Consider the following 12,651-nt stretch of genomic DNA (forward strand, 5'->3'; position numbering starts at 1 on the left):
GAAAGAAGCAATTCGATCAACACTTGGCTAGCATGAATTTGAGAACATCGTTGCAACAGCTTGACAACCCCTGTGAAGGATCCTACTGTCTTGGAGAGGAATAGAAAACGATAACGATGATTACCAAATGGACAGTTTGCGAAACGGATGCTTTGGTAATTGTATAAAAGACTCCTGAATCAGAAAAACTCTGGAATGAGAAGGGAATGGCTTCTCTAGGGAGCTTATGGGTTGTCCTGTGGAAGTAGGATGTCCCATAAGCATTATTGAATATAAGAGCTCATTTTAAATCTCAGTTCGATACTGTAACTAATAAAACAAATAATAATAGATGACTAGATTCTACCCGTGTTTTATACCTGTGATTGAAAAGGGGATATCAGACAGTTCATGCTTTTATTTTAATTGACGAGCACAACAGTCATCACCAGCTAATTGCGAGGTAACATCACCGACAAAAGAGGTCAACGCTCGATTAGTTTAGATATGTGTCCTAACAAAAATTATTAATGTTGTTACAATAATAAAGGGACATTTAATGTTACCCTTACGAATAAGCAGTGACAGAAAATATCAGGAATACGAAACTATTAATTGAATACAGCTCTCGTTATCTTCATGGGATTCGATAGATTCAACTGATCTTCAAATTTAGTCTACCACGGGTAAACCGCCACTTCATATTTTATGAAATATTCTAAATGGATATTTGAGCGCTTTCTTGAACTCTTCTCTGAATTTTCTCTGTATCGCTGCATAAATAAATGTGTTAGTACAGGAACTCAGAAGTTGAAGCATATTCCCTGCTTCCTGGAGAATAAACTTGGGGTCGTTGAAACTTTTGAAATTGTAATTATTTGTAATGCGAACGTATAAGAATTGTACAACATACGTCATCCACAAGAGGGTGAAACTTCCTGAAATTGTGAAGAGAAAAATGATAGATTTCCTTCGACTTTGCATTTCCGGGTCATTCTGCTTTTCTCCGTTACTCTGAGCCATAAGCCTCCTACGAGCTCTGCTGGCCGCCAGAATATGTCTGACGGTCAGTACATTGAGCAGGAAAATCAACACGAACGGGAGACACGGGGTCGAAATTCTGTCGAACCAGTCTATTGCTGCCCACATGGGAGAAGTGTAACGGATATCTTTCAGTGTGCAATACCACGGCACGTTGTTGATTATGTAGATTGGTTCGTGTATAAAATACCAAGGGATATTGGTTAAACATGCCGCCACACACACTGTGCCTATAACCGCAGTAGCTGTTTTCTCGGTGCAATACTTTGTTTTCAGTTTTTGACAGGAAATAGCTACAAATCGGTCAAAGGTGAAAGTGACCGTTAACCAGACAGAACTGACTCTGGCTGCAAATGTCAAGGCAATCGTGAAACTACAGACAGGCGTGATGGACAGGAAGGTACCGGGAAAATAAATCCCGCTGATCCGGTTAATTATTACAGCGGTGATAATGACCAGGAGATCCATCACTGACATGGACAGCAGGTAGCGAGACACACACCTGGAAAGACCGCCTTTGTCTTGCGACAGGATCACGATTGCCACCAAATTCGCTGCAGAACAGAGCGGGGGAGGGTGCAGTAGACATGGAATGAGAAAAAATGGAGTTACAGGTTACACTTCCGCGTAAATACCGCGTGTAAACTTGAAAGTGTGAGGAGAGATACGCACATCCGAACTGGAGTTGAGACTTGCAGTTACTCAGTGTGATGAAACATATTCCAATATCATTAGCAGTTCAGAGAGTGGCAGTTTAGGCACTTGTTATATCTGCTTTATCTGTCATGATTAAGTTGTCATAATATTAATATAAAACAGTAGTTCTGAAGTGGATGTTATTTTATAAATTAACCATGTAATTATCGAAGCTTACGCATTCATTGTCTTGGAGTGATGTTCCCGTTGATAACACGTCAACATGTCAAATATTTAACTTGCTGTTCAATTTGGAGAAACATGAATTCAAAGAACATAGTATTTCCATTCAGTTGCATAATCTTCTCCAAAGTCTTTGTCAGTATTGGACACATGCCCTGAAATTCATTAGCAAAATTTATTACACCATTAGTTCAATGACCTTGAACAAGATTCGCTGGTTAACGGAGTTCGATCAGATGGACTAAGAATAAGGAAGTAAGATTGATATTATTCTATTTACTATTGTCTGGAGAGCTGCTGTTAAAAATATTCCAAATAAACCTGTTTTCTTGAATCCGGCGCTCCATTCACCTGACAAGTCCTAGTTCTTATCCAATTTTTTTTGCATCAATAACATCCTTAAACAACAGAAGTCTGTCAAGCAAGGCTTCGAAATACTGAATTAACTCAAATGAACGATTTTTTTGAATGAGAATCCAAGCTCTAAGAATAAATTCCCCATATCCATCCAACAAAACGCTTGTTCGAGTTTTCTGTATGTACCCCTTGTTCTCGAGTCTCGCGTCTGAGGAGATTTCTTCTGCCCATTAATTTAAGGCATCCGTTAGTCTTGCGAGACCATGAATCTGCGCCTGGAAAGTCTTCACTTCTTCCCATTACACCCTTTAATAAATCTGAACATGCCAATATGTTTATCACTCGATTATTGAAACTCAAGAAGATGCAAGTCAAATTTGTATAGTTCTTCCTCATCATTTACTCTTTGGAACCTTAGCAAATTTCCTCCGTCTAAATGCAGTAGCAGTACTGATTACCGAACAAATAATTCCAGATGAGATCGAACCAAAACATTCTACGGATGTAACATATCGGTACGTTTTGCCATAGAAAACCCGGCAGGCAAGACGATCTACAATAACGAGTATCATACTGCAGTACTTTACCTGGAACAGCGATAGCGGCAAGTGCAGTATAATAGATGGCATAGGGTAAACCTGTGGGCGGGGCGTGCATCTTCTCTGAGCGAGAGGAAGCCTTTCTCAATCATCCACACGCAGACTTCACCTTTCATTGTCTGTGGGATCCCTTATTATACCTGTTGCCGATCTGGTAGATAGAGACAAAGCAATTAGAATTGGCGTTAGTTTCGGTCACTGAACAAACAAGGCAGATAACATCATCATTGATGCAGGTGATGTTTTTGCAGCAAACTCAATATTTATTGCATAAGCACAGATTACAAAATTGTGCATCAGCAGTCTCTGTCGTTTGGAAATGTCATATCATTATTAACAATTACCACTTCTATACCCCATCTACTTTGTTAGCTAAAGACTACTTTAAACATACTGTCTATGCGTCAGTGTAGATCAACTCAGGTGCTTGAATGGCAATCGGATGTGGATTAAGCAAATGTATGCTATTCAGATCTAAATTCAGATCATCGTGTCCTGAAGACTATCTAAATATTGATCCCTGTATCATGAGTGCTGCCTCGATTCAACACACCCCAAAACAAGCACAGATTTTGACTGACTTTGCTGGTTAACTAAAGAAGAATTGAAGTCCTACAAATTCATCGTTGTTGATATTTGGTTGCGGGCAGGGAACAATGCTCGAGGATTCAGTCCGTCATAAACCGGTCACCGTGTCATCTCACTGCCAAAGAAAAGCTGCTATAACATACCACTTACTTCCATCTAACAGTCAATAAGACCACAGGTTGTTACAGACTAATTTGGGGCAGTATTATGGGAGCAAACTAACGGCAGATTAAGTTTGTACCTACAACTTTAGTGTGACCCTGCTGATAACCGTGTCATGATCTGAAGTGCACATGTGCGGATCTATGGTTACAGAAAAAATCCGAGAAACGTCAGTTGACCAACGACTTCATGTGGCTGCTTACGTCAAAATAACATCTATAGGAATGACAAATGTGTATTTGTTCTGGAGACTATCTTCCGTCAGTCCTTTCCGTCGCATCCTTTGGCGTAGTTGCATTGAAGAAGGTATTATAGGCATAACATTGAGGTGGTCAATTCCGGACAACTTGCAGCTTTGTAATGCGGAGAAACAGGCTCATCATACAATAAGAGTGACAGTTAAACCCGGTTCAATTGTCATCGTGCTCCTGAATCAAGAGGGTCGAATGAGCGAAAATGTGTTTGAACAGGGGAATCAACGACTTTGAACCACTCAATCCTTCAATGTCTTTTCTCATTTATCCAGGTCTGACGCTTTGCTAAATTAGCCCTTTTACTTACCTAATTTGGACGTCGCCACTTTCATTATAGGAGAGAGGCCATTGACAAACATCCGCTGGACGCCTTTAACTCACATCGCTTAGCACGCATGATTTCTACCTGCCCTGCTTCATGTCAGAACTAAATTCCATTCTCTCCATTCTTCCAACTCATTCATATTTACTCCGACGATGAGGCTTTACAAAACGGTGCCTCTAAGAAGATGAAGTTTAATTGTCATTTAGCTATAAACATGAATATAACCAAAGGGAACGGCATTTTTCGGGGCCAAAGTACAAAACACAGTAACAATAATCACGCAGCACATAGCACATATTGCACATGTAGTTATGGTAACAGAAAAACATAGTCAAAACGAAATAATACAGCCCAAGTCCATGATTGGCATTGCACGTAGGGTTTTGGTGCTCTAGCCACGCTTCTGCCAGAACACGCATGCGGCAGTTCCCCATCATCCGCTGTTGCAGACACGGACGAAAGCAATTTCGCTTGTGCTCCACCAAGCGAGCACTGGAGACCAGCAGCGACGGGAGGGGTCAGCCTCAACGAAGCACGGATTGGTGCGTTCTCAGAGGCCTCTGCTCTCTCCCACAGCACCTCGGCGGCGTCTGCTAACCTAGGCCGCGGCAACAGACGACGCTGCGGCTTGAGGGCCTTGCTCGCAATAGAACTCCTCCGCTGTCTGTCTCGGCATCGAACCAGTGAACCGGAGTTGTAGTATTCTACACTTCCAATGTCTATCACAGTCTTGCGATCACCAGAAAAAAAAACTTTATCAGACAATCATTTACGCCGTTCATTGGATCGCGCACCGCCTCCGCACAACAACAGGATGCAACATTTCCAGCCGACAGCACAGTGCGAAGCAAGTCCGGGTCCATTGCTATCCAGCTACTCACTAGTCTTCTTCTTCTTCTGGCTATCCACCCCATAGGATGATGATGGTTCCTTTCAGTCAGTTAGGTCAGTTAGTGGAGTTTAGACCCCACTCCTCAGAAAGGAACAGCGTGTGCGTGAATGGATTTTAGGTGAGTAGGGGTTTTCAGATGGTCAGGTCGCTCATCTGAGTGCTACTGGTACCATGTAACCCAGTACTACCTGTCGCATGGTCGGGTGGTCGGCGACTAAACCGGCTCCCCCACCAGACTTGCCCGGTGAGAAGGGTGGCTAGACCCCCTGCAGGACAGAAAAACAAGACCTGTCAAAGGGCGGGTGAACCCTCTCGTAGGGTCAACAGCCATCTAGCAAACACCTGCCGTGAAGCGCAGAAAGGGCATCCCTTGCATCGAAGCATAGTCTGGCCATTCACTGTAACAGGACTTCCCCAGCCGTTTTGGACCCCACCATGCCGCTGGTTCCTGAAGGGGATGTCGAGAGGGCTGGGTCTGGACCTGTGCAACCCCCTACTCACTAGTGGGGTAAAGCTGTAGTACTTGATGTTGGGAATAACCAGCTATGTCTTGCAATCGTAAAAGAAAGACCTAAAGGACGAATAATTACACCTTTGATTGGAGCCAGAGAGGCCGCTGCGACTGCGTGCCACAATGTTACCGGATCTGTTAATCCCAATCTTTCTTTCTTCCTTCCTTCCTTCCTTCCTTCCTTCCTTCCTTCCTTCCTTCCTTCCTTCCTTTCTTTCTTTCTTTCTTTCTTTCTTTCTTTCTTCCTTTCTTTCCTTCCTTCCTTCTTTATTATTTATCTCTTTGTCAGCTTAGAGATACAGCGCGGCAACGGCACTTTCGGCCATTTGAGCCACGATACTCAGCAACCCAGCAATTTTTACCCCCACCCTTTTCATAGGATGATTTACAAAAGACCAATTCACCTACTGACCAGTATGTTTTTGGCCTACGGGAGAAACTCAGAGCACCCAGAAGAAACTTTCGCGCACGCGGGAAGGAACGTACACATTTGCTTCGAGAGGAGGGTTGAACTGAGCTCCGAACTCCGATGCCCTGAGCTAAAATAATGTCGCGCTAACTGCTACGATACGGATTCGTTCTTCCCAATTTTATCGGATTAGTTACTAAACAGACTGCCCCCGAATTCCTTAATTGGGATTCACTTTCAGCTCTTTCTACTGCAAGAATATCTGTTCTCAATAACTCTTCCTCTGTGTCAGGTCTCAAGTCACAGCATTAGTTTTGCCACTCATCCCACCTTTCAACATTTCGAAGTATTATTTCTCTCTTCGCGACTCTCCTGTTCATTCGTTTGTCTCCAACAGTCGAAAACTTCATTCGACACTTACCGTGTCTGTCGCCTTTCATAGCTATGTACAACTTAAATTTGAGGAACAACGCCTCATCTTCCACCTTGGCAAGCTGCTGGAGCTTGGGGGTTGCAGAACCCAATGCTGAATTGTAGAAATTTCAAGTAACGCCAATCATTTCACAGTTCAACAATTGTACATTATCCACTGCGACATTGGCTTATTTTTCCCTCTATCAGTTGATTCTGCTTTTCGCAACTTTCATGTCTTTTTGTCTGAACTGCAGCCCTGGAGACATAGAGTAACACAGCATGGAAACAGGCCAAAGAGCCACTCAGACCATGCCTACCTAAATGCTCAGCTAAGCTCGCTGCAATCCAGGTCCATCGCTATCCAGCAACTCACTAGTGGGCTAAAACCGTAATACATGACGTTCGGAACATCCAGCAACGTCTTGCAAATGTAAAAGAAAGACGTAAAGGACGAACAATTACACCTTTGATTGGACCCGGAGAGGCTGATGCGACTGTGTGCCGCAATCTGACCTGATTTGTTAATCCCAATCTTTCTTTCATTCATAGTTTAACCGATTGCACGGTATCCACTGTGGTACTGGCTCAATTTTTCTCTATCCGTTGATCTTGATATTCTCAACTTTTCATGTCTATTTGTCTGAACTGCAGCCCTGGAGACATAGAGTAACACAGCATGGAAACAGGCCAAAGAGCCACTTCGACCCTGTCTACCTTAACGCTCAGCTAAGCTCGCTGCATTCTCACTCTCCAGCTATCCCTTTCTTAAACATTTTACTAGCGCGTTCTAACTAAATTAACGTTTTTCTGATATGCCTACATTCTGTACAGCGCCAAGGCAAGTTTTCGAAGATGCTCTGCTCACAGTTAAGCAAGGTGAATCTGGTGCAAACAGGCAAATCGTCGCCTAGTTATATTTTCCACCAATTTAACAACGTCTATTATTTAACATCACATCGAAGGAGAGCATCGTGAGAGCATTGAAATACAAGAGTGCATTCTCACTTTGCATACAGTTACTAATTTCAAATATCTATCGAATTCCGAATTATTTGGTAAATAACCTGATTGCAACAAATATTTCAACATGTCGTAGGTGCGATTAAACAGCGTGTTTAACTCTCTCATTTGTCTCTCCATTGTTCCCCATCCATCTATCTATACGTCTATCAGAATCTCTCTCGTCGATATAAGCACAATACATAAAATATATTCAATTTGTTCGTCAAGGCGTCAGACGACTGTCATCCGAAATATACGGTTCAGACAACCCCACTCAGAGCGCTCCCGCAAGAAAGGAACATCCATTGTCGAGGACTCCTACTATCCATACCATGCTGTTTTCCACTATTACGATCGGACAGGGGGTCCAGGAAACTTACGTTCCACACCACCATGTTCAGGAACAGTTATTGGAGTGTAACTATCAGATTACTGAACCAGCGTTTATAACTTCACTGACCTCTCCACTGAACTGACAGAACTTTCAAGACCTCTGCAGCTCATATTTTCTGTACTGTCGATTTACCTTCATATTATAAACACTATTTGTCTCGTTTTGCACATTGATGGTTTGTCAGTCTTTGTTTAGATACAGTTCTTATTTCAAAAATTGAGTTGTATTTCCTTATTTTTCAGTAAATATTTGCAAAAAAATGGATGTCAAAGTAGCAAATCGTGACATGTACCTATTTAGAAAGTACATTTACTTTGACTTTGACTCCCACTCTTTCTCTGAAAACTAACGTGTTTTCTCTCTTTCTCAGTTCTGATGAGGGACCCTCGACCTGAAATGCCAACAGAGAATTACAAAGCCAGCGCACTGGCCCCTGTGATGACGCTAGTATTGTTGGAACCCTTTTCAGCCATTTGCAAATATTTAGAATTATTAAAGGCTTTTAGAAAAGTTGAATGATAGTAAGATATTAACAGTTCAAATGAAATGGTAAATCCCTTAATCGGAAACACGCTTATGAAATTAATTCAAATGAACTAAATCACTGAGTTTCATTTACCTTTGATGTGCACGTCAATCAAGGAAATGGAATCAAATTACAAATGTAAAAGTTAGAAAAAGAGAGAGGGAAAGAGAGAGAGATATACAGGGGGGGGGGGAGAGAGAAGAAAGAGAATGAATTGGCGGGGGCTTTGGAGAAAGTAGGAAGGATTTGGGGGCGGGGTTGCTCGTACTTAACGTTTCTTCGACTTCATAAAATGCTGCTTATCATGAATTAACCCACAGATAGACAAGAGGCTAAAATGAAGCAAGGGCCGCTGCTCTTACAAGCGTTAATGGAAATAATAGAGACATGGAAGGACGAGAGTGAGACGTAGATTCCCTAACTGGAGGACCACATAAGCAGAGAAATCCAGGAATAGTTGATGAAATGCTATGGACCTGAATTAAGATTCAGCAGCAGAATTTGGGAAGACGGAGGTCGTTCAAATCAGAAAGGGGCGGGGCAGTGAGTTTGAAGTGGTCAGGTCTAGAAATCGGATCCTAATAAATAATAATATGAGGAGGATTGGGGCGATATTGCTGATGTAACAATGACAGATCTTACTGTAGGCTCAGATACCTTGTCCTTAGCCCTGCATGGTCAAATATAACACTGAAGCTCGATATTAGGCCAAGGAAGAGAATGCGACCTGTGGTTGTGATAATGACTCAGTCACTAGCGTGTGGCGATGCATTTCAAGCCATGCTATTGTTCGTATGTAATCATCAACTCAATGGGATGGGTTCAGAAATGTAGACAAACAAATAAGGATAGGCTGAAATTCAGAGATACATAAAAATAGAAAAACAGACATCTAAAGAGGGACCTACATGCAAAGCAAGTTTGAAAACTTTTTAGTGAAATTATGCATGTTGACTGAGACTCAACCCGCGTCCTGAAGCATACAGGGTATGGAAATGGGCTCTTCGTCCCATCTCGCTGACCGACGCTGTTGCCTCATCTCAACTTTCCTTGATTTATAGATGAAGCAAGTCTGAAGCTCATTTTGAAGTTCGTACGTGTTGGATGGAAGAACAATATGCGAACTGAAATGGAGACATACATACAGAGAAAGGCAATCGGAGATACGCACTGAATATATTTATTCTTCTAACATAAGTGCATAGACGATACAACATCCAGTTACACTTTCACAATGACGACAAACAGGTGAACATCAAAATCAGCCCGACTGACCGCTTCTCCGCCCATCCCTGATTTGTTTCGTTATTCACGTAATATGAAGCACGTAACTGAAAACAAAATCAAACATGTAAAGCAACACACACACAATGCTGGTGAACGCAGCAGGCCAGACAGCATCCATAGGAACAAGCACAGTCGACGTTTTGGGCCGAGACCCTTCGTCAGGACTAACTGAAAGAAGAGATAGTAAGAGATTTGAAAGTGGGAGGGGAAGGGGGAGATCTGAAATGATGGGAGAAGACAGGAGGGGGAGGGATGGAGCTAAGAGCTGGAAAGTTGACTGTCTAAAGGGACGGGAGGTCTAGGGAGAAAGAAAGGGGAGGGGAGTGCCAGAGGAAGATGGAGAGCAGGCAAGGAGTAACTGTGAGAGGGACAGAGAGAGAAAAAAGAGAGAGAGAGAAACAAGGGAAACAATAATAATGATAATAATCATCATCATCATCATCACCATTATTATCATCATCATCATCATCATCATCATCATCATAAATAGATAGATACATAGTCACTCAGTCAGTGGGTGCCGCCCCAAATCCGGGGTTGGCGGCTATGCACCTCCATCTTTTTCGATCTTGCGACAGCACCGAGTACAGCCTCTCCTGCAGCTCTTTCTCGCTGGCCACCTTAGCACCGCCCTCCGCCGCCCCCGCCGAACTCGAGCCCAAGACCGTGTCGGCCTCCAGCCGCGGACGCTTCTTCGAGCTCGGCCCTTCCTTAGGCGGAGGCCTTGGGCAGGTCCAGGCACAAGGCGCAGCGCCCAAGTTCATCATGTCTCTGCTAACTAGCTGCATAGCATACGATTTGCAAATACGTGGTGAACCTTTAATCTCTTCTACGGAAGATGGCCTTTGGCTCACAAGAAGCTCATCCGCCCTTTGTTAGGTCTTGTTTGCTTCTAGTCCTGCTGGGTATCCTCAAACCCTCCTCACCAGACGAAGTCCGGTGGGGGAGCAGGCCAAGTCGCCGACCACTCGACCAGGGTCCCCGGCCGAGCGCCGGGCTCCAGCCCACCACCGAATCTCTCCGAGCGACCGGCGACCGACAGAAAACCATGGTCGAGCGGCCGGCGACCAAACCGGAAGATAGATAGATAAATAAATAAATAAATAATGGATGGGGTAAGAACGGGAGGAGGGGCATTAACGGAAGTTAGAGAAGTCAATGTTCATGCCATCAGATTGGAGGCTACCCAGACAGAATATAAGGTGTTGTTCCTCCAACCTGAGTGTGGCTTCATCTTTGCAGTAGAGGAGGCAGTGGATAGACATGTCAGAATGGGAATGGGATGTGGAATTAAAATGTGTGGCCACTGGGAGATCCTGCTTTCTCTGGCGGACAGAGCGCAGGTGTTCAGCAAAGCGGTCTCCCAGTCTGCGTCGGGTCTCACCAATATATAGAAGGCCGCACTATTTTCGAGCCTCTCAGTTTGGATCTTCAGAGGATCCCAGGTACTCACATTTAATTGACTCTGCCTCCCGTTGTTTCTCCCGTCGAGCTCTGAGGGCAACACTCTCCGCCATAAGCGGCAGCAAGCAACAATCCCCCTCCCCGCTACCGGCAAAAATAGAGCGCACCCGCTACCAGCACTCAAACGTGAGCAAAGCAATAACAAAGACAGAGACTAGCAGTTACCCCAAAGACTACATTGTTCACCAGATAATTCGACATGCTGCAGGATCTCTCTCTCATACTAAGGGAGAAAGAGGTGACTCCATTTTCCAACGAGCGAGGAGACATAACAAACAACTCGCTGGTTTACGATGTTAAAAGTCCATTACGTCGCTTTTTTCGAGCTCTGTGCCTGAAGATCGCAAAGATGCCGGGTCCCCAGGCACACAGCAGATGTTCCGACACCCCCAACGACGCACGGGTCTTCTGTGGCGACAGCGGCGCTTGATCCGCCCGTCTCTAGTTCCTCGAGATCCCAGGCTTCTGAATACGTACCGAAATTTTAGGCGTGCCGAATAGCGGCCGATTGTGGAACCCCGAGAGCGGGTCCCATTCCCGCAAAGAACCGTAGTCAAGGTGTAACTACAGGTCAGAATCTTCAAAGGAACCTTGAAAGGGAAAAAAAACAGGTATTGAAGGTGGAAATAGAACTGTTTTCGAAGATGCAAACAAAGGAGTCGCCGTTGGGCGCCATAACTACTTAGCCCCACCCCTTCTCCAATTCTCACAAGGCATGCTCCCCATCCAGGCAACATCGTGGTAAATCTCCTCTGCCCCATTTCTATGATTTCCATATCCTTCCCGTAATGAGGCGACAAGAACCGACCGCAGTACCCCATGTGGAGTCCGACCAGGGGCTGTATAGTTGTAACATTAGCTCTCGGCTCCTAAACTCAATCCCACGGCTGATAAAGGCCAATGCACTGCATGACTTCTTAACCACAGAGTCAACCTGCGTAGCAGCTTTGAGTGCCCTATATACACCCGCCTCATGATCCCTGTGATCCTCCACACTGCCAAGAGTCTTACCATTAATACTATATTCTGTCATCATATTTGACCTACCACAATGAACCATCTCACACTTATATGGGTTGAACTCCATCTGCCACTTTTCAGCCCAGTTTTGCATCCTATCGATGTCCCACTGTAACCTCTGACAGCCATCCACACTGTCCACAACACCCCCAACCTTTGTGTATCAGCATCCCTCCACTTTCTCATCCAAGTCATTTATAAAAATCACGAAGGGTAAGGATCCCAGAACAGATCCCTGAGGCACACCACTGGTCACCGACCTCCGTGCAGAATATGACCTGTCTACAACCACGCTTTACCTTCTGTGGGCAAGTCAATTCTGGATCCAAAAAGCAATGTCCCGATGGATCCCATGCCTCCTTACTTTCTCAATAAGCCTTGCATGGGGTACCTTATAAAGTGCCTTGCTGAAATCCATATACACCACATCTACTGCTCTCCCCTCATCATTGTGTTTTGTCACATCCTCAAAAAAGTCAATCAGGCTCGTAAGGCACGACCTACCCTTGACAAAGCCATGCTGACTATACCTAATCGTATTATGCCAC

The 12,651-nt window shown here is 44.2% G+C and overlaps 1 protein-coding gene across 1 annotated transcript in view; it reads right to left on the reverse strand.

Moving 5' to 3' along the window:
- Window positions 1–678: 678 nt before the first annotated feature.
- LOC134352491 (probable G-protein coupled receptor 139) overlaps window positions 679–12,651 on the reverse strand; it is a 74,613-nt gene continuing 62,640 nt past the window's right edge. Inside the window, exon 3 of the mRNA XM_063059763.1 lies at window positions 679–1,535. Within this exon, the coding sequence (XP_062915833.1) occupies window positions 679–1,535 (857 nt within the window). The remainder of the gene's footprint in view (window positions 1,536–12,651) is intronic.

The sequence above is a fragment of the Mobula hypostoma genome, chromosome 10, assembly GCF_963921235.1.
Source record: "Mobula hypostoma chromosome 10, sMobHyp1.1, whole genome shotgun sequence".
Taxonomy (NCBI): Eukaryota; Metazoa; Chordata; class Chondrichthyes; order Myliobatiformes; family Myliobatidae; genus Mobula; species Mobula hypostoma.